Source organism: Alosa sapidissima, chromosome 1 (assembly GCF_018492685.1).
Source record: "Alosa sapidissima isolate fAloSap1 chromosome 1, fAloSap1.pri, whole genome shotgun sequence".
Classification (NCBI taxonomy): domain Eukaryota; kingdom Metazoa; phylum Chordata; class Actinopteri; order Clupeiformes; family Clupeidae; genus Alosa; species Alosa sapidissima.
This window is the reverse complement of record NC_055957.1, coordinates 19247710-19274672: the sequence shown is the minus strand read 5'-3', so window position 1 is coordinate 19274672 and position 26963 is coordinate 19247710. Positions and strand designations below refer to the sequence as shown.

The 26963-nt window shown below is 43.0% G+C and overlaps 1 protein-coding gene across 2 annotated transcripts; it reads left to right on the top strand.

Moving 5' to 3' along the window:
- The first annotated feature begins 1189 nt into the window (after positions 1–1189).
- Positions 1190–26665, top strand: LOC121720560 (cytochrome P450 4V2). Of its 2 annotated transcripts, none has more exons than XM_042106822.1 (11): positions 1190–1452; positions 14499–14611; positions 15851–15936; positions 18401–18591; positions 18747–18816; positions 20161–20287; positions 21094–21267; positions 23529–23631; positions 24471–24605; positions 24692–24871; positions 25313–26665. In XM_042106822.1, the coding sequence occupies exons 1-11, from the start codon at positions 1260–1262 to the stop codon at positions 25486–25488; spliced, it is 1548 nt and encodes a 515-aa protein (XP_041962756.1). In that variant the 5' UTR covers positions 1190–1259; the 3' UTR covers positions 25489–26665. The 2 variants fall into 2 exon arrangements, with proteins under 2 accessions (XP_041962756.1, XP_041962747.1); XM_042106813.1 differs by lacking the exon at positions 1190–1452 and adding an exon at positions 12060–12379.
- The last annotated feature ends 298 nt before the right edge of the window (positions 26666–26963 follow it).

Here is a 26963-nt window from a genome sequence, read left to right as displayed (position 1 = left end):
TTTCTTTTTTTTTCTATCATATAGTGCTTGTCTTTTCGTGCTGGTGGACTAAAACTGCTCTAGCCTGCATGGGAGGTTCTGTCCATGTCCTGAACTAAATCTCTACTTAAGGCAGAAGGCCTTGGAGAGAGCTGCAGACGTGAGAGTAAAAAGATGGGCTTTAAGAGTTGGTCTTCAAAGAATCTGTAAAGAATGGCCAAAAACCAAGGACCACTTGGAGAAAGCTCCAGAAAGACTTGGAGGAAGCAGGTACAATTGTTACAAAGAAAATCATAGGTAATGCACTCCACCGCCATGGCCTCTATGCACGCTCATCTTGCACGACTCCATTACTGAAGAAAAACACGTCAAAGCTCATTTAAAGTTGCAAACAAAGGCTTTTCCACAAAGTATTTAAGACATTTCAGTAAGCAAATTCAATACTTTTTTCCTGTGTCATTCCACTTTATTGCACGTAACTTTATTTATGGACTTCTTTTATAAGTGTGAATTACCTGAGTTAACAATGTCTGTTGAAAATGTCATGCAAATAGCCTCACTGGAAGTACAGTATACTTACTGAAAAGCATGTTGATGCGTTCAATACTTAGCACCCCCCCCTATATCTTGGAAGACCTGTCCCTTTAATACTTACATGTTAGCATCTGTCAGCAGTCACTAAGCTAACCAATGACCTTAGATGAGAAGAGCTTAAAGCATTTGGTCCAGTTTCTTCACATCTTCCTCCAGTTTGCCCACATTTGAGCCTGGGCCACAGAGAAGAGAAGCCCCTTCTACTTTTCAGGACAAACTGGGGAGAGGAATTCATCCTTACATCATTTATGGGAGCTACTGATCAACTTCTCCTCACGTGGACCAGAGTCGGCATGATGAGAGGAGACCTGAGGGCCTGTGGTCAGCTCCACTTTCCCAGCACTGCATGAAATGTTCACCACAGGCTCAGAGTTGGACCTCTTAGACACAGAAGCTCTGCCTGTGAATAGAAGATGATGATATGAAGACATTGCTAAGAAAGCGGTTTTCAAACATTAAAATATGGATCAATAATCTACCAATAATCTATGAGGTGTGACATTCTTCAGTGGTTTGCTTACCTTTCACAGACAGCATTTGAGTCTATCCCCTAATTTGAATGCGAGGTGCATCCCGGAGCAGGGCACGGAGGCGTGAGAACTGGTTTTAGAGCTCTCTCATCTAGTGATGCACAGCAGCGCTGTAGAGGTCCAGTCCGAAGCCAATCTTGCAGTCAGCTACCAATAATGCCAGTGGACACTAGGGAATTGGTACATGTGTCCATTGTTTATGTTGTTATATTAAGTATACTTACTGGCTTTGCCTATTTGAGGCTCAGCAGTTACCAACGCAAATGGAAACAGCTCGCGCCCATACCAGGACTAAGTCCGACTTATCCGATAGTGGGAAATGCACTCTCCTTCAAATCAAACGGACGAGGTAGGCCTACATACGACAAACAGTCTATTTATCACATTTTAACATGGCTTTGCTTACTTAGCCTATTATATCGAGGCACTGTTTAATTAAGGCGTTGCAAGGTATGCTCATTGTAGGATGGACATGGGTGTTCCACATATGACCTCTTTAGGGGTTGAGTGAGTCAGTAGTTGATTTATTTATGGAAAACTCGGAATTTGTTTTGTAGGATAGGCCTATCAAAACTAAGTCACCTCGGAGACAGTTAATTAAACAGATCTATGTTTTGAATATTTTACTGCATCCTCTGTTAGTGTTTTGCCTATAGCATTTATAATAGCCTAGGTTAAGTAACAGTGACCAACCACATTAAGAAAGTAACAGGTTACATTGAATAACTGTAAACTTGGAGACAGGATACTGAAACTAACTTAAAAAATGTATATAATATTCAGACAGCCTACTGGACAAGCCTGCGGCTCCCCCTATGTGTCGCATACGGTAGTCAGCCAACATAAATGCTTTATCAACCGTCTCTGGTTTCATCGTGGATTTTACAGAGAAACAAATAGTTCGCAACAGCACACGCTGAACTTGAATCAAACATTCTTTAGAAGACAGCTGATCAACCGTCTGCTTTCACTTTTGAACGAAGTTCCAAGCACAAACTCCGTTGCCATTGACAGTGGTCATTCTTGTTTTCAGAGGTCCTTTCCCAAGAAATAATGACCGCTAGAACTTTCGGAAATCCCATTCAAGTCAATGGAGCATTCTACTTGCATTGTGAAGAGCCGTATAATAAGACTCAATAGAGTCCCGAAGTGTGACGTAGCGTTTCCATGACGGCAGAATCACTGGATCTAAACAAACTTTCGAAGTGGCATAACCAGAGCCATATAAAGGTAGAGTTGCGAAAACTCCATTGACGCTAATGTTCCATTTTATTTCAACAATGGCGGCTAATGGAAGCCTCAAATAGTTCCCAAAAGTTAACAATTTATAATAGCAGCAGTGCAGTTACAGACTGTTTGTAGCCAACATTTCAGACTCAGATTTACATTATTGGCTCATCCGAATAATAATAATAATAATAACAGTAACAACAGTAGGCTAATAGTAGTAAAGTAATAGTATTAATAACCTAATTATAATAATAAACTATTTATGTATCGACTATGACAGCTTTTCTGCTGCTCAGTTTTTATCAGTTCCTTATCAAATAAATTAAAAGAGGCTAAAGCCCAATAAATGTGCCACACATAATAACCTAATATAAGATAAACCTTGCCTATACCATTTCAATTAGGCAGCACTAGGCAACACCACGAACGAGCTGTCATTAAGTTTTTGCGTTTGTAGCCTACAACTTTTATGACGTGACGTGTCTTGGGCATTTAGCTTTACCATCATGTCAACATAGTTGTAACGTTATGCGCAATGCTCATCTAGGCTATGGATTTAAGTGGTTTAATTTTAAAAAGGGCAGCAAAAGTGGGATAAAGTGCAACTGCTTCCCCAAAACAATTCCTCCATAACTGTGGATGTAATCGTTTGATATGTGGATAACTTTCAGTGGAGTAAACACATAAAAGGTAAGATTTTGTTATCACAAAGCTACTTGCACAACTTTGTACTTGCAGCAGTGAAACTGAGTTTGTTCTTAACATTGTTGGTAACGTAAACGTTTCCTCAGTTAGGAGCGGGACTGTTTTTTGTTGTTGTTTTTTTTGCATTAATTTTCATTGGCAAAAGCTAGCCTAATATGCATGAGAGAACCTAGATTTGAGGGAGCTGCAGCTGTTAGCATCAGCACGGTCATATTAACACAGCAGGGCACACTAGCCCAGTGATGAAGGATCGTGTAAAATCCCCATCCCCAGGCCACAGTCTGAATCTCAAGCTCTTTAGCCTAGCATCTTAATGCTGTTCACAGCACGGTGAATGACAAACGATGACAAAATGCTGTTCATGTTTGTGAGTTCATAGCCTGGTTATTTATCGAAGGACTTACATGTCACGTTTTATATTTTATTATGATCACTCGCATTACCATGGGGTTACTAAACAGGTAGGCCTAATGCTACGGTTAACTTAGAATGCCCACCATTACACTGGGGATGTTAAAAACGTTTAAACTTTTTTTATTCTCCCGCGACGATATAAGCTTGGCTAGGTAATTCACTCATTAGCTCAGATCAGTAACTACCAGAGGAAACGCGGGGTAGAAAACTCAAACAACTAATGTTTAGACTAGCTGTGTTACAGTTTCTCGTTGCAAAATCAAAATTTCACAGGCGCTCCATACGCTTTTGTAGGCTACACGCAGTCTCAAAAACACTGTTTACAGCTTTTCGAGTCACTGTACGAGGTCATTTATTTTGTATAGCGATAATTTAGATACACTTATGGGGTGGGTGGAATTGCGTTTTCTAAAGAATCTCCTGTCTTGATTTTGTACAGAAAAATATCAAGTGACACATACGTAAAAGGACGGAAAAAAGGTCACCTTATATAGCAGGCTAAGATAAGGTCTGGAATTTAATTTAATATTGTTGTAATGGTAGGATAACTACATAGTTTACACCATAATTACACTGTGTTATAAATATTGTATATCAATGCATTTATTGACTGTCAATTACCCAAAATCGTGTCTCGTCTATCATTGAACAGTAGCCTATGCATTCTAATCCATTGTCAATCACTTCCGGGAACTATTTGAAGTTTACATGAACCACGTGACCTTAACGAATTTTGAACACCCATTGTCGCAACTCTACCTTTATATAGCTCTGGGCATAACTATTTGTTTTTCTGTAAAAAAAAAAAATGATCCCGCTTATTACACGGCTGCTTATTACACGGCTGCGCGTCGGGTTCGCCCTGTTGGGACCTATCTCCCGACAATGACCGGCGTTCTATACATTATCCCTTACGTGTGTGTGTGTGGAGAGAGAGAGCAAGAATGAGAGAGAGGAGAGCTGCAGAGGGAAGAGGTCTGAAAATAGCTCGCACTTGACTCAAAGTTCTGGTTTGAAGTGGCCCCAGTGCTTACACACATCCGCATAAGAGCGCAGCAGGGCCGGAGAGATGAACACCCAACCCAAATAAATGTCTGTGTGTGTTTCACGTCTGAACGTGTCACTGTCACGATAATTAATCTATTGGGACGTGTTGTGTAACACGTTTCCTTGTTAAAAAACGTGTTGAGCAGGACGTAATTATCGTGTTACTATCACGTTGTATTTCCCTTTCAACGAGCCAACAGAACCCACGTCATCTGTCAAAAAAGCCTGACCTCACAAAATGGCGAGAATGTTGTTTCTGGATTCTGGGGTTCAGCCTTCTAAAACTGCTAGCTAGAAGGTGGCTCCTTCTAACCCACAACTCAAAGCAGGCTTAAGAGTGTGAAACTGCACGTCAAAAGCATCAAATAGCCTAACATTCTCGCCATTTTGTGAGGTCAGGCTTTTTTGACAGATGACGTGGTTTTGTTGGCTCATTGAAAGCAAAATACAACGTTGTGGAAATTGCAGTAAATCACAAGAGACAATTTCTCACGTTGAGCACACAAATGCGTGTGTCATTTATTTTGATAGGAAAAACACTGAAAACTAAAATGGCGCTGTCCAGCAACAAAACAGGCATGGGGCTACACATCATCACACATTCATAACATTTAAAGGGACCACTATCCCTGAACAGTTATACTTACATGAAGTAGACAGAACAAAGTGCTGTGTTTAATATGAATGGTGTGTAGAACCATACTTAATAACAAAGGTGAATTATGCCGGTCACATTCACTACACACGTCCCCCCAGAATTCACCATATCAGAAGTAAAATCAACAGTCAACGGGGAGGTGGGCGTATTAACCGTCCACAACGGCTGTGCTGTACCGGAGGTCGATGAGACCCAAATGCGGCAGGTGTCCCGTCATGACACGGGTGTGGGGCATGGCGTGTGGGAGGCTTGGGAGAGAGGGGAGTAGGGGGTGGGGGCAGAGCTGGAAGCCGTCCGCGTCGTGGAGGCTGGGCCAGGTCAACGGGCCTGGCTTCATCCAAGTGAGCCGGTTTGAGGCGGTCAATGGAGAGTCGCACAGCTCAGACGTGAACTGCGCGCCTCGGTCAGAGGATATATCCGAAGGGGTGCCGAAACGAGCAGCCCAGGTTCCGATAAATGCCCGTGTCATCTCAACAGTCGCCACAGACGTCAGTGGCACAGCCTCAGGCCAGCGGGTGGTCCTGTCAACCATGGTTAACAGGTATGTGAAACCATGAGAAGATGGCAGAGGGCCGACCAGATCTACATTCACATGGTCAAAACGTCTCTCTGGAACCGGGAACAACTCTAGCGGGGCTTTAGTGTGACGGTGTACTTTGGCCCGTTGGCACTCAACACAGGTGTTAGTCCAGTCCCTAACGTCCTTCTTGAGGCCGTGCCAGACAAACTTTGCTGCAACCAGTCTCTGTGACGCTTTCGAACCTGGGTGGGAGAGACCATGGATGGCATCAAAAACTTGTCGTCTCCACCCTGTGGGAACGATTGGCCGAGGACTGCCTGTGGAGACGTCACACAGGAGCGTGGTGCCAGCATCTCCAAAAACCACGTCCTCGATCTGCAGCCCTGTAGTTGAGGTCCTCAGGAGTTGCACGCCCAGGTCTGTGGTCTGATCTGCTGACATGCGGTGGTAATCAAAGCAAAGATGGACTGCCCCCGCCACAGCCCGTGACAGGCAGTCCGCCACGTAGTTGTTCTTACCAGCAACATGTTGCAAGTCTGTAGTGAACTCTGAAATGTAGGACAGATGGCGTTACTGGCGGGCGGACCACGGCTCAGCCACCTTGGCCATGGCAAAAGTCAGTGGCTTGTGGTCCACAAAAGCAGTGAAGTGTCGACCTTCCAGCAGGGAACGAAAATGTCTGATGGCGAGGTAGAGACCAAGCAGCTCCCGGTCGAAAGTGCTGTACTTACGCTCGCTGGGACGCAGCTGACGGCTAAAGAAAGCCAGCGGCTGCCAGGCCCCGCCTACCCACTGCTCGTAGACAGCACCGACAGCGTAGTCCGAGGTGATGGCGATGGAGGCTGTTGAAGAAGGATGCGCCAGCATGGTGGCATTCGCCAGGGCTGCCTTAGTGGCAGCAAAAGCCTTGTCCCTGCTCTCTGACCAGTCCACAAGGTGCTTGGGCTTACCTTTCAAGGCCTCGTGCAAGGGCCGCATAAGCTGAGCAGCTCGAGGCATAAAGCGGTGGTTAAAATTCAACATGCCGAGGAACTCCTGCAGGGATTTGACAGTGAGCGGGCGTGGGAACTTTGTTACTGCCTCCACCTTTGATGGGAGAGGGACTGCACCGTCCTTAGTGACTCTGTGTCCCAGGAAGTCAACGGTGGAGAGACCAAACTGGCACTTGGCGGGGTTGACAATTAGCCCGTGTTGGCTAAGTTGCTCAAAAAGTGTTCGGAGGTGCGCCAGGTGTTGAGACTTGGACGTGCTCGCTACGAGGATGTCATCCAGGTACACAAAAAGAAAAGGTAGGTCCCCGCAAAACAGCCAGGTGAGCTGAAAAATCCTGTATGTTCAGGACTGGGTATCGGTCAGGTGTTGTTGCCTCATTAAGCCGCCGGTAGTCGCCACACGGGCGCCAGCCGCCGCCCGGTTTGGGGACGATGTGGAGGGGTGATGCCCACAGGCTGTCGGATCGACGGACTATACCCAGGCGTTCCATGTTTGCAAATTCAGCCTTTGCAACGCCAAGCTTGGTCGGGTCGAGGCGCCAAGCGCGAGCGTAGACGGGTGGACCAGTAGTGGCGAGATGATGCTCCACACCATGCTTCACAGCGGATGCAGAGAAAGTGGGCTGAGTGAGCGCTGGGAACTCGGCAAGTAGATGGTGGAAGTCATCTGAGGCTGATAGCATGCTAGAAAGTCGTATGGAGTCAGTCCCGCTGAGCGTGCACGTATAAGAACAAAATGTGATGGCGTCAATCAAACGGGGGTTCTTAACATCTACCAACAGTCCATGTGCACACAGAAAATCGGCTCCGAGTAGGGGAACGGCAACCTTTGCTGTAACAAAGTCCCAGCCAAACCGCTGTCCTCCGAAACACAATTCAACGTACCTCGTTCCATACGTGCGGATGGGGCTACCACTGGCAGCTTCCATAGGGGGGCCATGGCGGTCAGTCCACATGTCCAAACGGGATGCAGGCAGGACGCTCCTCTGTGCTCCCGTGTCGCACAGGAAACGTCGTCCGGAGATGCTGTCACGGATGAAAAGCAGCCTGCCTACGCGGCTGACGCTCATGGCCACTACTGAGCGCCGGCCCTGGCATTTCCCGACCCGCCGAAACTGCACGGCGAACGACATTTGTTAGCCTTGGGTCCAAACTTGGCATAATAAAAACACAAGCCTGAAGACTGTTGGGGGCCAGAAGACAGAAGAGTGTGGAGTCGTCCAGCGTCACAGGAGCGATGTGTGCGGGAAAAAGCGCGGCCACACAATGTCCCTGACTTGCCAGGAAGAATTTGTCAGCCTCTTCAGCCAGCCTCCGACAGTCAGTGATTGTGGTGTTGGCTAGTGCAGCCCTGACTTGGGAAGGCAGCTGACGCAGAAAAAGTTGGATAAAAAGAAAATCGGGTCTGTGCTCACCCAAGAGATCCAGCATACGGTCCATGAGCTCAGATGGTTTGCTGTCACCCAGTCCTTGAAGGGAGAAAAGCCTGCTGGCTCTCTCAGCATCTGACAGTTCAAAAGTTTTCAACAGGTGGGCTTTGAGTGCTATATACTTCTCAGTTGCCGGAGGGTTTTTAAGAAGACTCACTACTCTGGATGCTGTTGAATTTCCGAGAGCCGACACAACGTAGTAGTACTTTGTTGTATCCGTGGTGATCTCACGCAACGCGAACTGCGCTTCAGTCTGGGCAAACCATGCCGACGATTCCCAGAATTCGGGGAGTTTGAGGGTAATAGCGTTCGCGGTCATGGTCGTGTCGTGTCTCTGGATACGTCCAGCAGATTAACGTAGGGGTCACCAGTGTGGAAATTGCAGTAAATCGCAAGAGACAATTTCTCACGTTGAGCACACAAATGCGTGTGTCGTTTATTTTGATAGGAAAAACACTGAAAACTAAAATGGCGCTGTCCAGCAACAAAACAGGCATGGGGCTACACGTCATCACACATTCATAACATTTAAAGGGACCACAGTCCCTGAACAGTTATACTTACATGAAGTAACTACAGACAGAACAAAGTGCTGTGTTTAATATGAACGGTGTGTAGAACCACACTTAATAACAAAGGTGAATTATGCCGGTCACATTCACTACAACGTTATAGTAACACGATAATTACGTCCTGCTCAACACGTTTTTTAACAAGGAAACGTGTTACACAACACGTCCCAATAGATTAATTATAGTGACAGTGACACGTTCAGACGTGAGACTGGGTTGGTGTCGGTGAGGACTGCGATTGAGAGTGTCTCAGAATGTCCTTTTGGGAGAAGCGTCTCCGTGGCAACCATGCTGATTTTGTCGGGAATGCCGCTGGAACGACCAGCTCTTGATTGGGGTCGACGAATGTGTGAAGGTCTCGTCAAGCGTTCCACTTTTTTTTTTCTTCCTTTTCTTTCACTCTTCTTTCACGTAATTGCCGTTTCAATTCACCGGAGAATGTTTCTCCAGGGCGAAGTCCACTGTGTTTTCTCTTCCATCAAGACACTAGAGGAATTGGACTGTCTATAGAGACTGATACACATTCCCACCGGAACTGTAAAACACTCTTCTCACAGCATTGAAACATCTGTGTTTCTCTGCAATAAACTCTGGAACGGGAAGAAAAGGATAACAAGCTTGTGTCAGTACTTTGCAACATCAGCTGGGACCCAAGCGTAACTGTTGTGCTAAACATGACTCCATCTTAGATATGACTCCCATCTGACACTCATCTCTAAGCACCGATCAATGTCCAAAGAGTGACACAGAAGGAGTCCGATCTCTGCAGACCACCGAACGTTGGGAAGGCCCATTCAAGCAGCATTATGAAGAGCCGTGTAATAAATTAAAATAATTTACTGTAGAACGTTGGGAAATCCCATTCAAGTCTACGACGGAGTATTAGGGCCACACATGAAGACAACAAATATTTTTGCCATGGCGAGATTAAACTTGACATGTCGACTTTAAACTCGACATTTCGAGAACAAAGTTGATATCTTCTTTAATCTCAACGTGTCGACTTTAAAGTCGACATGCGGACATTAAACTCGAAATAAAGTTTAAACATAGCATAAAGTTTCATGTAGCCTACACTTACACACAATATGTGACATGAATAATAGGCCTACTTCAAATAGGTGTTATTTCAGATAGACTGCTAGATTGTAGGTATTCAGATAGATTGCGTCTACTCATTGCCGTCATCGTGAATCGCTGTATTTCGCGGTTATACCATGCACTATTATATAGCTAGAATAATACATGTTTCCAATGATATAATGTTTCTATAGTAGGCTACAAAATGTTATTTCACTCTGTTTTACGTGGGTAAGGCCACCGCACATCCAAATATCTGCCCTTCATGACCCACAGGCCGTCACTCAGGTTAACATGGCAAAACTATTTTTTCTAAAACTGCTTTTCCATGTCTCACCTGCAATACATATAGGAGGCTATAAACAGATATGTACAAGTATATAGGCCTATACTCTTTTGATCCCGTGAGGGAATATGTGTGCATTTACTTAGAATACATGGGGTTGCCTGGTCGGGATGACAGCTTCATTCGTCCCTCCATAGACATTTAGCAGTTTGCATCAATTACAAACAAACATGCAATGTGAAAGTCTGGGATTGGGGAGCACTTAGTATACCTAGTCTAGTGCATAAGCATGAAGTTGAACCTTTAGATGAAAAACACTATATAATAATAGGCCTACAATAAATAAATAAACCGCTAATGATGTTTACTTTTGACCATCGCATTTATCGCCTGTAACTCAGTGATAACAGGAAAGCATTTGGCTGAGCAACGGAGGTTAATATGTTCTATGTTTTGTCCACATGATGTAGGCCTATGTTTAATCATTGTTGCACTCGAAGAAAACTGCAATGTTTCATTCGTCCTCCCTTTCAATCGTCCCGAGCGGTCGTTCTCTCTCCAAACTAACTTTATTCTCAAAATGTTGAGTTTAATGTCGACACGTCGAGATTAAAGTCGACATGATAATTCAACTTTATTCTCGAAATGTCGAGTTTAATGTCGACATGGCGACTTTAAAGTCAACATGTCGAGTTTAATCTCGCCATAGCAAAAAAATTTTTTTTTTCATGTGTGGCCCTAATACTCCGTCGTACCTATGTCTAATCATTGTTGCACTCGAAGAAAACTGCAATGTTTCATTCGTCCTCCCTTTCAATCGTCCCGAGCGGTCGTTCTCTCTCCAAACTAACTTTATTCTCAAAATGTTGAGTTTAATGTCGACACGTCGAGATTAAAGTCGACATGATAATTCAACTTTATTCTCGAAATGTCGAGTTTAATGTCGACATGGCAACTTTAAAGTCAACATGTCGAGTTTAATCTCGGCATGGCAAAAAATATTTTTTTTTTCATGTGTGGCCCTAATACTCCGTCGTACCTATGTCTAATCATTGTTGCACTCAAAGAAAACTGCAATGTTTAATTCGTTCTCCCTTTCAATCGTCCCGAGTGGTCATTCTCTCTCCAAACTAACTTTATTCTCAAAATGTTGAGTTTAATGTCGACACGTCGAGATTAAAGTCGACATGATATTTCAACTTTATTCTCGAAATGTCAAGTTTAATGTCGACATGGCAAAAAATATTTTTTTCTTCATGTGTGGCCCTAATACTCCGTCGTACAATTCAATAGAGCGTAGCATTGTGAAGAGCCGTATAATAAAAAAGTATAGCCTACATGGATACAGCAGTTCTGCATGTATTCCGATCATGCATTCTCTCAGACAACACACTCTGTGCTCTCTCCTTGAACAACAGCTCTCCTAGTCCTATTGTGGTAAATGGCCAAAGGGCAAAGCCGTGGCAACGTGATTGCACGGCCAAGACTGTGCTATGGCTCTCCTTCCTCAAGAAGAGGAGGCTGGGTTAGAGAGTTGTTTGTGCAATACTGACTGAACCCAAGTTTAAACAGAATACATATGCATGACAGTTTGCATGAATGGTCCACCATTAGAATATATTAGAGCATATGCAGAGATGTCCTCCAGAAATGTTCTGGGTGACATGAAATCAATGTGTTTGGTTTTAAAGCATACTGTTACACCTTGAATGTTTCTCATCTCTTCATTTGATTGATCCCCTGTTTGGAGTAGTAGCCCATAGACCATTATTCATTTTTAATTGATTATTACTTTTTTAAATATCTGATCTCATCCATCTTTTGTATCACGCTCTGATACTCTGCCAATGGTAAGACAGCAGCACAGGAGCGATATTGTGTGTGTGGTGAAGTGAATGAAGCTGACAGATTTCAGTTGCTAATCAGAGTCTATCTGAACTTGATTCCAAAGGTCATTTGTACAAAACTGACCTGAAAGTATTGGCTAATAATTATTCGGTTGCAGGAGGGGGAAAAGCACTATGTGGGCAACAGGTCAGAGAAAGCTACAGTAACACGCTATGAGTGGTACAACCAAGTAGCGCACTCAGTTGTCCTCCATCACTGGACGAGCTTGCTTCCAGTTCTTGCCTAGCTCTTTGTTCAAGAGATGGCTGAGGTTGTGGGCTTGTACACGGCTGCCTCATTGGTGGTGGCTGCCATCATGACCTTGATTTCGTACTTCACCTATAAGCTCCTGAGCAGTTACATGCGCAACTGGAAAGAGATGAAAATGATCCCAGGAATAGACGGAACATACCCGCTGATCGGCAATGCACTGCAATTCAAATCCAATGCCAGAGGTGAGGTGGTGGGGACAGGGAGAAAGAGAGATGATAGGATGAGGGATGCCAGAGAGAAAGAGGAAGAAATGAATTACACAATCTAAATGAATTACACAATCTAAAATCACAATGTAACATTTGAAGAGGTACATTTCAAAGAGTTCACTAAGTGTTAGATAACCCATTTTTCATCTGAAGACCATAACAGGTTCTAGATTTAAAGGGGAACTTGGCAACTATTTCAACGTAATAATCCCGTTTAGAAATCATTTGGATGGTTAAATGACCTGTTCCGGTGAAAATGGTGACTTTCCCAGCTGCCCCTAGCGTCCCCAGGCGGACATTGGGGACGCTAGGGGGCCTTGCAACATTGAGACTACCGTCCCGGAAAGAGAACTGAGAAACGTTTTAAATCGCGTTTCTTACCTTGTAACATCCACATTGTCTGCCGAACTTATGCTAACCGTTTTGCTAGCTTGTAAACAAATCCATGTGCTTTATCATTACCTTTTTCCACAGTTTGAAATAGCATTATGCACAATTTCTCCAGCAGAGGGGGAAATCCTGCCAAGTTTCCCTTTAACACTTAAAGGAATTATCCGGAGTAAAATGCACTTTAGATTAATTTACGGATGATTGGGAGTACATACGTTGAGTTGACATCAAAATCATGTCATTCGGATGTGTTTTGAGAAAGTTCGATTTTACCGTTTTTAGTCAAAACTCGTTAGCCTGGAAGTGACCAGGGCAAGTCATTTCGCCGCTACAAAACGCTATTTTTATACCTCTTCTACAGTTCCAAACAACATTACACTTACGTGGTAGTGAGTAGAGGGTCCCTAAAGCCAAACCGAAGTATCCCGAGGTCTTTATGTGGTCGGATAGAGAGTCCAGAATGAATTTCATCAAGCCAGTACCTTTCCGGAAATGTTGCTGCTGCTGCAGCTGGCGTCTTTAGGGGAAGTCCGTAGGAGTCGATTGCCGAGTGTGGAGTAACACGCTCTGGAAATTCACAATTTCGTCGCCGTTTAAAAAAAAAAAAAAAAACATAGTCCAGTCCATACAACTTCATTTCAATTTCGAAAGAAATACTGGACTATGTTTTTAAAAAAAAAAAAACGGCAACGAAATTGTGAATTTCCAGAGCGTGCTTGGCAATCGACTCCTACGGACTTTCCCCTAAAGACGCCAGCTGCAGCAGCAGCAACATTTCCGGAAAGGATGAAATTCATTCTGGACTCTCTATCCGACCACATAAAGACCTCGGGATACTTCGGTTTGGCTTTAGGGACCCTCTACTCACTACCACGTAAGTGTAATGTTGTTTGGAACTGTAGAAGAGGTATAAAAATAGCGTTTTGTAGCGGCGAAATGACTTGCCCTGGTCACTTCCAGGCTAACGAGTTTTGACTAAAAACGGTAAAATCGAACTTTCTCAAAACACATCCGAATGACATGATTTTGATGTCAACTGAACGTATGTACTCCCAACCATCCGTAAATTGATCTAAAGTGCATTTTACTCCGGATAATTTCTTTAATGGGAACATACATTAACATTTTGGAACATATATGTTTAGAATAGTGTTATCAACTTTTAAAGAGTTAATTGAACACTGTTGATTTTACTATGTAGTGTGCAGAGCGAGAGCAAGTGCATATACATTGATGGGTAAAGAATCTGATTGAAATGAAGACATCAAAAAAGTAGCAGAGGGATGGTTGGTTGGTTGGTTGGTAAAATTAGAAGAGTACCAGATGGGGAAATGAGGTGGAGGAGCTTGAAGAAGAGGGAGAAGAGTGCATGTAGTTGCAGCTGTATGGTGAAGTACTTCACAGTGAAGGATTGCTGCATTGACCGAAGAAGACCCATTAAAAATCATAATTTTGTGCCAGATGGGTGCCCAGTCTGCCCACCGATGCAAGCTTGGTATAAGCTTTATACCGTTACTTATACCAGTGTTAGTCATCAAAAGTAAATGCAACGTCTATGTAAATGTCTAGATCTTATTTCCCCCCCCCCCCCCTCCCCCTCCCCCTCCCCCTCTCTCTCCAGGCTGTGGCATCACTCCCACCAGATCTGAGTTCCTATTTGATGTTGCTGATTTTCCTCTCATTGGTTATGATCTCGTTTCAGACTTCTTCTGCCAGTTGGTTGGCTACACAGTCCAGTTCCGGGATACACCGCTGCTCAAAGTCTGGATTGGCCCTGTGCCATTTCTCCTCTTGTTTCATGCTGAGACTATTGAGGTATGTGGCTTCTATTGATCATCTAATTGAACTATACTTGACCCAATGTTGTAAATGTAAATGTACTGTAAATCAGGTTTCTCGACCAAGTATACTTCCGTATACAAGGAATTTGGTCTCTGCATTTATCCCATCCGTGAATTAGTGAACACACAGAGCACACAGTGAACACACAGTGAGGTGAAGCACACACTAACCTAGAGTAGTGAGTTTTCTTGCTACAGCGGCGCTCGGGGAGCAGTAAGGGATTAGGTGCCTTGGTCAAGGGCACTTCAGCCGTTCCTACTGGTCGGGGATCGAACCGGCAAATCCTCCGGTTACAAGTCCGAAGCGCTAACCAGTAGGCCACGATGGCCCCTCCCATGTTTATGGTTTAACAACGCATCCTGAGTCACAGTTACACCTCAAATGAAGACATTGTTGTATAACACTGCAATGTTGATAGGACAATAAACTCCCCTGACCCCTGGTGTCCAGGATCACCTTAGTCAGGGATGGATTACTGCACGGGCCTACCGGGCCTACCAGGCCCAGGGGCCCAAGGGGTCAGTGGGCCCTGAAGCCCAAGCCTTTGGATGGAATCATTGCCTCAATATCAACACATCAGGATGTAGGCTATGAATCTGATTGAATTAAATTATTGGCCATTCCCAAAATGCACCAGAATACAGGAAATCACATCAAACAAATTACTTTTTTTACAGTTTTTTTACAAATTACAGTGCTTTTTCAAAGTTCTCAATGTCTCGTTTTACATGTCAGAGCCCTTGGAAGTCTACTAATGAAGTGTGGAGATACATTGAGCCTCGTAAATGGGTGTAAATCAGTGATTTATTTGCATGGCTAGCCCGATGCCGAAGCAACACTATTGAAAAAGCTGTTGATAGCATCGGCTAACTAGCGCCAGATTTTGGAGTGCAGGGGACAAGCCGAGATTGGCTATGAGACATACGTTCACACTCGGTATCATGTTTCAATACACTTTAGGTCAATATCACACCGGAATTCTCCTTTAATACAACTGGGCCCAGGAGCCCAAAAGTTCATAATCCGTTCATGACCTTAGTGATACACTGACAGAGATTAATTAGAGTAGTTAAAATAGAGGATTATACTACCATTTTGTTTTCATTGTCTTGAGATGAATTAGAGTAGTTGAAACATAGGATTACAGTATACTACCAATTTGATTTTCATTGTCTTGAGTGGCATCATCTGAAATGAACTGATGTCTTTCAGACTGTGCTGAACAACCCTGTTCACATGGACAAGGCCTATGCCTACAAGTTCCTTCACCCGTGGCTTGGAACAGGCCTTCTGACCAGGTACTCATGCCGCATTCTATTCGTCTATTTGGGGGCCAAGCAGCAAAGCCCCATTGTGTTTCTACATTTTCTTCCCTATTATTGGGGGCTAAGTAGCAAAGCTGTGAAGTTGGACGTGAGTTCATGAACATAACTTTTGACCCGTTTGCCCGATTTTCAAAAATTGATGGATTTTCTTCCATATTGAATTTTATCAAAAGCGAAACAAAATTTACACAGGTCACAAACTCGTGGGAGGACACTCAAGAATTTTGGTGACCTTTGACCTCTATGGGGTGCTGCAATTATCAACAATGCATTTTGGCCTGTAGCTGTTGATGTTATAATGAATTAAATTGAATGAATTAAAACTTAGTAGTGGAGTCTGGAAATACTGTGGGAGGTCCCACAGTGGTGCAGACCTTTTTCAGACCATACCTTATCAGTCCATTAGTTTTGACAAAAGACACAATTGAGAAAAGCATTCACCCGTAACAGCCAATCAGAATTGGTGGCTAAGCCGCCCAACAGGAAATTACCTTATCTCAACCAATCTTGGGTTGTTTGACATTGAACTTGCTGTGACTACTTAATGCGCTATATATATATATATATATATATATATATATATATATATATATATATATATAGATATATACTGTATGTAACACTACTGGTCTACCTACTGGACTACCTTTGCTTGGTCCCCTCACCCCTAATTGCTGCTCGCAACTATATTTGTATTTCTAATATATTATAGAATACAGCACTAACCTAACCCTGTTTGGTGCATTTTGTAGATAGTTGCCACTGCTATCCTTTTTTCTGGTACTTGTGGTATGTCCTCTTGATTCTCTCCCTATCTTTCTTTGGGGTCATTCCACGTCAATTCAACCAGGGCCCACGCACTTAGGTCTCAAAAAATTCTGAAAAAATTACCAGGTGTACCTATGTTACCCAGGATACACACTGTAAAATTACTCTTATGTAAGATCAATACTTTCCATGATACAGCCAGTTTTACAGGGGGAGGGGGTGTCGATTTTGTCCAGCCTCTTTTTTTTGTCAAAGTTCACAAGCCCACAGCGCAAGAACTAAACCATGTAGGAGGCTCAAATTTTGCATGGTGGTACATAAATAGGAATAGTATGTAGCAAAATCATCACGTTTGGTCTGGATAATCCTGCATGGTCATAGCTGTCCCTCAAAGTTGATACAAGTTTTATTGGAGTTTTTGGCTGGGCTCTGTTTAAGCCTTCAGAAGACATATTTGTACTCAACATAGGCTCTTGGTTTATTTTCCTTACTGAGATAAGTAGAAACACTCTCACAAAAAGCAATGAACAGAAAATAAATCCCTTCAGGGTCTGAACAGCAGACCTCACAAGTCTGAAAAATAATTTTGGTTATCATTATCAGAGCACCCAAACACCTTGTGGGAATATACAAAGATTTTTTAAATATGTTTTTCCTTATTCTCAATGATCCCTTCTTTTTGAAAACACCAATTTGACTTGTCTTATTCAAATCTTTCTTTTTTATTTTCCACCCTGAACATGGGCAAAATGCCCCATTGACATCAATATGTTTTATATAGAGTCACCACACTGCCACCTGTGGTTGTATAGAGTAACCTGTGGTAGCTGACGTGGAGTGACCCTTTGTCACTCTCACACACCCATGCTCTTACATCTGCCACATTGTCTTTGTTTCACAATGCAGATATACAGTAAGACTTAATTCAAAACACTACATAGTGCGCTATGCTATATGTGGCATCAATCTTACAGACTTCAGCTCCTTTCTGTTAAAGGTGCACTATGAGTTTCTTGTGTCACTTGTGTAAATACCAAACAAAACAGAGCAAGCTCGCCTCTCCCCCCATGTACTAACGGCGCATCGTTGTCATAAAGATACATATATCTGCTAGCATGTCATCGATTCCAATGGGAAAGACATCCAGTAGTCACATGTTACATCTAGTTATATCACAGGACATTCAATCCTTTTACTAACACAATGGTTATGAAGAATGTAACCGACTGATGTCGAAACTATGTACATTACCAACCTAATTCGTTTCCAATACCCAATGTTGAGGACAAATTTAGCTCAATATTCTCCAATGTAAAACGGTTAGCTTGCTAGCTAGCTAACTGTGGAACTTCAGTATACATAGCCAATTATCTCACCTAGTTGTAGGAAATATGTTCGTATTACAAGTGATTGAGGTTTGAGTTATGTGTAGTTGATGTCGGTGATTGGCTGGAACGTGGTTTGTTATATTTTGCTGCACAGCCTGTGCCCCTACTGTAGTGTTTGTTTGATGTTTATGGCCCCTGTGTTGTCTCCCAAGACCGGGCTTTTTCACAGTGTATTCAGGGGTAGGCAGCTAGCGGATCAATGAGAGATGCTTACGATTTGAGACAAAAATGAAATCGTGCTGAAACCATGCAGGAACTCATAGTGCACCTTTAATGTGTAGTACTGGGGACAAATGGCGGCGGCGCCGAAAGATGCTGACCCCCACCTTCCACTTCTCCATCCTGACTGAGTTTCTGGAGGTGATGAACGAACAGGCCGAGGTTCTGGTGGAGAAACTGGACAAGCAGGCAGGCAAAGGACCCTTCAACTGCTTCAACCACATCACACTCTGTGCCCTGGACATTATCTGTGGTGAGATTCTGTTCATACATACAGAGCTTTGAGGTATGGTATGTATTCTCTGTGTTCTATGTCATGGGAGACTGACCTTTGGCAGTCTCTGAAAGTGTACGTGTTCCTGTGAGGGGGTAACATTATATATAAATATACCTATAAATCTATTTCAGAAACGGCTATGGGGAAGAAAATCTACGCCCAAAGTAACTATGATTCGGAATATGTGCGTTGTGTGTACAGGTGGGTATTATAGTCACCAGAGAAATGGAGGGTTGTTTTGGAAACCAACCTAATGAACCGTAGCAATGAGCACCCTGATCACATTGCAACACATTTAATTCAGTAAGCAGACAGATCATTATCTCACATCTACTGGAAATAATTTGGTAACACTTTACGGTAAGGGTACATCATGAATTCATGCATGAATTAATTTATGATTTACATATTACTTCATTTCTTACCATCTCATGAATCATCAGGAATTTACATGAGTTCATAGTCTGTCATTCATGACCTCATACATGAACAACACATCAACTAAAGCATTAAATATGGTGAGCACATCATTATGATTTAGGATTTATTAAGAATGATCATGATGATTTCTTTATCTGCCAAAAATGTAGTCATCACTACTCAAATTCTGATTTGAACACAACTTGTGCAGTTCTCTAAGCACATGCCATTGTTCACACTTTATTATAAACCATAACGATGGACCCACCGTGCCTAATGCTTTAGTTGATGTATTGTTCATGAATGAGGTCATTAATGAGAGACTATGAACTCATGTAAATTCCTGATGATTTATAAGATATAAAAGAATGAAGTAATGCATAAATCATGAATTAATTCATGCATGAATTCATGATAATTCATGTACCCTTACCGTAAAGTTTTACCAATATTTTTTTTACAATAACTAGACATCTCCAATAGCTAATCTGCTAGTGGACAAGGTGAGCCACTTCTCAAACAAGCCTCCCTAACAGTTGGGAACGTTGGGGCCAGAGGAGGGCCATGTGTGCTGAGCAGTTCACTGCCTGCTCTCCCTCTCAAAAAAATGCCAATTATGTGTCAGATCAGTTTGGAAGCTCGTGAGTCAGCACTATCGATCGGAGCCAGTGCAAACAGGAACATTGGACCCACAGGGGTTTTCTATGGCGACCCAGTGGCTCTGTTATGTTGCCTGAAGCTCTTTAGTGAAGTAAAGGGCACAGACTCACCTCATTAAAGGCTGTCTGTCACAGCACAGCTTCAGGAGAGTTTCTGCAGAGCTGAAAAATTAACAGGTAGTAGAAAAGTTGAGTCATTCATAAAGTTTCACTGAATAACATGATGATAAATAAATCTGATACATTTGAATGCAAATTATCCACATTAACATTGTACAAATGATTTATTATTTTGGCCTTACATATGCAGTTACCAAACAGATGCATTGTTACTGACATGTTGGTTTATATTGTTGATAACATTCAGCAGTTCCTAACAAGCACGTTTACATTATGGTCCACCTGATGTTACAGACTGCTGTGGGACTAATATGAATTATGATCTAATCTACCTGTATGCTTATAGAATGAGTGACATCATCACCCGGAGACAGAGGATGCCCTGGTTTTGGCCAGATTTTATGTACAACGTTTTTGGGGAGGGCAAGGAACACGACAAGAGCCTGAGAGTCCTTCATTCTTTCACAGAGAGTGTGAGTGGGAATGCGTGTGTGAGAAATTTGAATCTTATCTAATCTTCATGTCCTGCCATATAACCTAGACCAGGGGTGGGCAAACTGCGAAAGATGCTGAGAGTGCCAACGGTCTAGGTCAGGGGTGGGCAATCCGGCCCGCCAAGCACTTTCATCCGGCCCGCCGAGCATTTCATTTAGTTATCAGGCTGCTCCCTATTTTTTTCCTGCGATAGAGAGGTTAGCTTTACTGCAAACTGCTTTTCACTCTCCTTAGATAACGTTTACAATGTCAAAACATCATGTTAAATAAAGTTAAATGGATTGCATAATGTTCACGTTAGATCTGCTGCAAAGGAGATAACTAAGAGTTAATTGGGAACGCGTCTGCACTCACGAGAGGGAGAGAGAGCCGCAGGTTCCAGCTGGCTTGTGATTGTTGATAATTGATATCTCCTTCTTATAAGAAAGTTTTAAAAGGAAATCATGAAGGCAACAGTAGTTCCCACTACTGACCATTTAAAAACTGTGAGAGGGCCCAGCCGTAGGGGGGTGGGGGTTTGTTGTGCGGCCCGCCGGCCAATTTTCAAAACCCAATGTGGCCCTTGAGCCAAAAAGTTTGCCCACCCCTGACCTAGACCGTGATTTCATATAGAGTAAAAATGTGTATGTGTACGTTTGACCTACTTCTGGTTTGCTGAAACAACCTTTGTGTGCCAAGTGACCAGTTGTCTACCTGATTATATATTCCATCTTCACTCAAAAGTTGTTGTTTGCACTCAAGCACACTTTCTTCACATTGACTGCAACCTGCTAATGCCCTACAGGTGATTAATGAGAGGGCGGAGTATATCACATATATTGAGTCAGACAGCGAATCGGACCAAGGCAGGAGGAAGAGGCGGGCCTTCCTGGACATGCTGCTGAAGACCACAGATGAGGAAGGCAACAAGCTCACCCACAGGGACATCCAGGAGGAAGTGGACACCTTTATGTTTGAGGTGCGTGGGCTAGGGCAGAGGGTAGTAGGAAGTCCATACATATACTGTACTAAACATCTGGTCTACACATGCAGATCTAAGTATTTACTACACTTGTGTATTTTCCTCATCTCATTCATGCTCTATGAGGCCATTATTATTTGTCTTTTTTTATAAGTACCACCGAACTGGAAAGAGTAGATATTTCTATGTTATTCTGTACTCCATGTCTGTGTTCTCATAAGCACAAAAGATGGCCTAAATGATACTTCTGCCTTCCATAGTAGTTCCATATTCACAGAAATATTGTATTAATGCACACACACACACACCACTTTTAATTCCATTTCTCAATTTTAAATATTCATAGCATTGAAGTGAGCTTATAGTTATTTAAATAATTTAAAATAGATTAGCAGGCTAATGGGTTTAGCATCACAACTGGAACGATGGATGAAGTCCTTTAGACAAGCACTTCAGGAGTGCCCACCAGCACTCAACCAAACACCCTCTGCATTAGTGTGTCTGTGCTGACTGACAATTCACACTCTTTAGAAACAAATTATAGTAAGCAGGGGAAAAGAAGACAAGGAAATAATCCTCCAGCTCTAGATGATCTAAGTGTGTCACAATAATGCTGAGCAATGTGGACATGATCTTTTGTTACTGCGTGAGATACTGCGCACGTTTCCATTAGGGCTGAAACGATTTATCGAGTTACTCGAATAACTCGATTACAAAAATTACTCGAGGCAAAAACCCTGCCTCGAAGCCTCGTTAAATTTCTATGACGCGCACTATACGCGCAGGGATCTGATTGTTCCACACGGACCAGGAAGCACACCACTAGCGCGTGAATCGTACATTCTGAATTTAGCTGGCGCGATGGCGGAGTCAATATATCCATAAATGGCAGAGAATGTCTAAAGTTTTCAAGTAAAGTTTTGGGATCATTACATACTCAAAAAGGAAAAGAACAAGCATCTGAACCTACAGTAAATATCCACTCCATGCTGTTTCACCAAGCGTCAATAAAGTAGGCTAGGCTATTTATCAATCTATCTAGCCTATCTATCATCTATCTACGTAGCCTATAGCCTACATTGATGTTGGCTGATTTTAAAACCATACTGTATTTGTAGCGATGTCATGATAGCTTGTTTAGCTTTGATGTTTTTAAGTAAGTAAACTTATTCACGTTCAATTGCAAGACAGTATGCCTAAAAAAGAACCCCTCACACACATGCATGCACCCTAATCAGAGAGGGTTAAAGCGGATCAAGGATCTTTGCCCTCATCTTTCCTCACGCACCGCACGCGTGCACACACACACACACAGGTTGCTAGGTTACCATAGCAAATAGGCTCACCCCAGAAATGATTTTTTAGTAGCCTAATGGTAAAATTATTTGTTAGTAGCCTAATAGTCTTATAGTTATTTAAATAATTTAAAATAGATTAGCAGGCTAATGGTAAGGGTGACCAAATGGAGGTGTTGTTTTCTGTCTATTTTTTAGTAGCCTAATGGTAAAATTATTTGTTAGTAGCCTAATGGTAAATGCTGCAGGTGTAGAAATCTACATAAAACAGATATTTATGTTGATGTCAGGTCTAGATTACAGCATGAAACTTGATGTAGGCTACACATTAATACATTAAATTGCTTTCCCTGTTCTCCCTCCCAGCACTTCACAACATAGTATGGGCAGCTTTGTTCGCCCAGCTAAGTCATGCACAAGAGGCTGCAATTTTACAGAGAGCATTTTGAACATTATTGAATTGATGGCACTGACACTTAAAAACACTAAATGGGTAAATTGCAATTATGTGTTTGGTTGTTTAAAAATGCAAAAAAAAATTATCCGATTAATCGATCGATAAAGTGCTAGATTAATCGATTACAAAAAGAATCGATGGCTGCAGCCCTAGTTTCCATGGTCATAGCTAGGCAAGACGGCACAACATACTGTACCATCACAGCAAATAATTACTTTCCCTTCATGAACCAAATCACTTCAATCATGCTGATCTGTTAGAGTGGCTTCCTAACAGGCTATAGGTGCTCTCTGCTGGATTAAGCCCTGTCCGAGGAGCCTGGATAAGGGTGACCAAATGGAGGTGTTGTTTCTGTCTTTCTTTTTTCCCTAACATATGCTGTATCATGTTAATCATGACCAGTGTGTAATCATGGCCAAACTCTGAGCAGAGGCACTGTTATGGTGTTGATGAAAACTAATGGTTATTCATCTCTTACAAGCTCTCTCCCACTCCCCCGCTGGTAGGGTCACGACACGACAGCCGCCGCTATGAACTGGGCCGTTCACCTGCTGGGCTCCCACCCAGACGTGCAGCGCAAAGTCCAGCAAGAACTGCAGGAGGTGTTTGGTAGGAATATACACACACACGCACATGAGCACACACACACACACACACACACACACACACACACACACACACACAAAACCATCCCTACAGGTAAATAAATATTGCTTGATATTTTGCATATGTTACTGTCATGAGTCCAAATTGAGGTATACATCACAGGCAGTATTACAGCTGTGATAAGGATTGTCTACTGAGTACAGGCAGTGGAAGGTTTGAAGGTTGAAATGTATTACCTTATGTCTGCTTTCTTTGTCTTGTGGTGTGTTGTGTATCTGTACATTCTTAAAGTTGTGATATTGTAACAGAAGACATAAACTATATCAGCAGAGCAGAGGCAATGTTTCTCAGATGCATTTAGAGGTCTTCTGTCTGTGCCATTTTCAAAGCATATAGGGTTTAAGAACTGTAAGTCCTTCTTACCTGAAACTTGGTTTGGCTGGGTACTGGAAATTGCTCCTGTGGCCCTAGTTGGCTGGAATGTAGTTCTGTTGGCACTCTCGTCCCCCAGTCCCCATTAGTGACCTGGCTCATAACACCTTGAAAACTAAACTGATGGATGCCTTTAATATTTTTGATAAATTACTTGCGCCTTCTGAATTAGGCATACAGTAAGTAGACAGATGGTCGATGTATGCATATTGTATATTTGAGTCAGTGTGTGTGTGTGCGCGTGCATGTTACATGGATAACACATAGGAAGATGATGTGTGCACACAGATGTATGAGTAAGTATGTATGTGTACATGTGTGTTGTAGTAGTAGTAGTAGTAGTAGTAGTAGTGCTAAGGATCTCAGCAGCAGGGACATGACACACATGACACAGCAACTTGTTGTCACAGGTGAGTCGGACCGTCCAATCAATGCGGATGACCTGAAGAAGCTGCGGTACCTGGAGTGTGTGATAAAGGAGGCGCTGCGGCTCTTCCCCTCCGTGCCCTTCTTCGCCCGCAGCATCTGTGAGGATACACATATCAGTGAGTGATGCTGGACACACACACACACACACACACACACCAATACCATCAAATGCATATGCACATTATTCCTTCCTGTCATTCAGATGGCTTCAAAGTGCCCAAAGGCACTAATGCCATCATCATCACTTATGCCATCCACCGTGACCCACGCTTCTTCCCGGACCCGGAGGAGTTCCGTCCGGACCGTTTCCTGCCTGAGAACTGTGTGGGCAGGCACCCGTACTCCTACATCCCCTTCTCCGCTGGACTCCGCAACTGCATTGGTAAGCCCTGTGAAAGATACCCACCCACTCTAGGGGTTTATCTGTGCATGATTTATTTATCTATTTGGTTACACTTCTTTACATATACAAGATGTGGAAAGCATACACTGCATGCTCATTTTTAGTGTCTTAGGTTTGTAGCTTAATATGCATTTAAGTGCATGTTTGGATGAAACATACTTTTTGATTTCAAATGCTCAGTTGACCCAAATGATAGTGACTATTGTTATTGTTTTCTGAGACTCAGATTGCTTCCAAATCTAAGGGTGTGAAGTTTGACCAAATTAACAATGAATTTACTATAGTGTTGTAACCTGTTGTAACCTGAGCTCAAATGCTTAGCGTGTGAGTGTCAGTGCGCACAGTTGTGTATCAGTGCACCTATATGCTCATTGTCAGATCCTTCAGTACTTATGTGTGTCCATTGGTGACATGTGACAGGTCAGCGGTTTGCCTTGATGGAGGAGAAGGTGATCCTAGCGTCCATCTTGCGTTACTTTGACGTGGTGGCATGTCAGTCGAGGGAGGAGCTGCGTCCAATGGGAGAGCTTATCCTGCGGCCCGAGAACGGCATCTGGATCCGGCTGGAGAGGAGGAAACGCCTGTCAACTGCTTAACAGCACCACCCAACACTCCACAGCCTAAACAGTCTAAAGCAACACACCACAGCCCAAGAACAAACAACAAATAACAACACGTACATACAGGGTTATTAAACAGGAGCGTCCTTTGAGATTAACCCAAACTCATAATAAAACCATGATCTATCGAATAGTGCTACTGTATAACAACAAAGTTAGTAAGGGAATGGTAGGAGCCTTCATTATTAGAGTATAACTCAACATTGCAAATACAGTGCATGAGAGCAAGCATAGTTCATACTGTAAATAGCTCACTGTAATAAGATCACACAGTGCTACAGTTCATAACACTGTGATATATGCACATCTGCATCAGTACAGACAGCTTTGAAGTTATTTTGGTAATTACCTGGCATATGACAAATCAGAGCATCATACCAGTTCCACTGTGTAACAATCTCCCAAATGACTCAACTCTGAATATTCAGTTTGTTTGACTTTCTAAGTATCTGAATATGCAATACACTTACATGAATGTACTTTGGTATCAGGAGAGCTAGTGAATTCAGAACCATCTGCACATCACAATAACAAAACATGAGCCTGATCCCAGGGAAATGCAGTGTGCCTTTTCCCTTAACTTGAAAGACCTCCTTCCCAAAGAGTTTGCCTAAATGCCCTGCACTCTGGGGCCAGTTGTTCAATGTGGAGCCTTTGAAGCAGCAGTGCTTTGATAGGCTGCCTATCAGCTTGGTGCCCTCTCCCTCCGGTAGCGCTCTCTTATCCTCTTTCTTTCTGCCCCGGGCATAACTTAAGAGAGTGCAAAGACTTCACCCCTGTTGTGTTTGATTTGCAGCTTACACACACACACACACACACACACACACATCCAGACTAAATCGCAGAAACCCAGACATCTAGAGACAAATACACAGAATACACTAATAACCACAAACACACATACTCCAATACACTCACCCTGATGCACAGTCATAGACACAAACACTGCTATGCAGACGTGTTCATATCCCCTCACACACACACACAGACGTGCAACTGCATCTTTATAATGTGATCTCTCTATCACCCCACTCTACACAGCTGACACAGGTGACATGCCAGGCTTACTCTGTGAGAATCTTCAAAACAACTGCAACTGCTGAAGGTCTTCACTCTTACTGTAATATTAATATGTACAATTAGACATAAATAATGAGAACGGAGTGACTATTTGCACCCCTGGTACAATTAGCCTTGACCACACAGCTGGGCTATTCACATCCTGTATGATGCAAGTTCTATAAGTCATCTAGATAATGTAGCATGCTTGAATTTCTATAATGGCGAAGGCATGAATGCAGGAAGCACAGGGAAAGGCTGAACAGTCTTGATGAGGAAAAAAAAAGGGAATTGAAAGTGTATGATGTTTAGCGGAGCAGTCAGGAGTGGGAACTGTAAGTGGGCATGCACGGTGCAGGTCAGATGTCTGAAAGTGAAACTACCACTCATAG

Bases quoted from the DNA above. Each gene is read 5' to 3' on its own strand.
- LOC121720560 (XM_042106822.1), top strand. From the start codon at position 1,260: ATGCCAGTGGACACTAGGGAATTGGTACATGTGTCCATTGTTTATGTT. The intron at 18,817-20,160 runs GTGGGTATTATA...GTATGCTTATAG, and splicing joins TATGTGCGTTGTGTGTACAG to AATGAGTGACATCATCACCC. The intron at 23,632-24,470 runs GTAGGAATATAC...TTGTTGTCACAG, and splicing joins AGAACTGCAGGAGGTGTTTG to GTGAGTCGGACCGTCCAATC.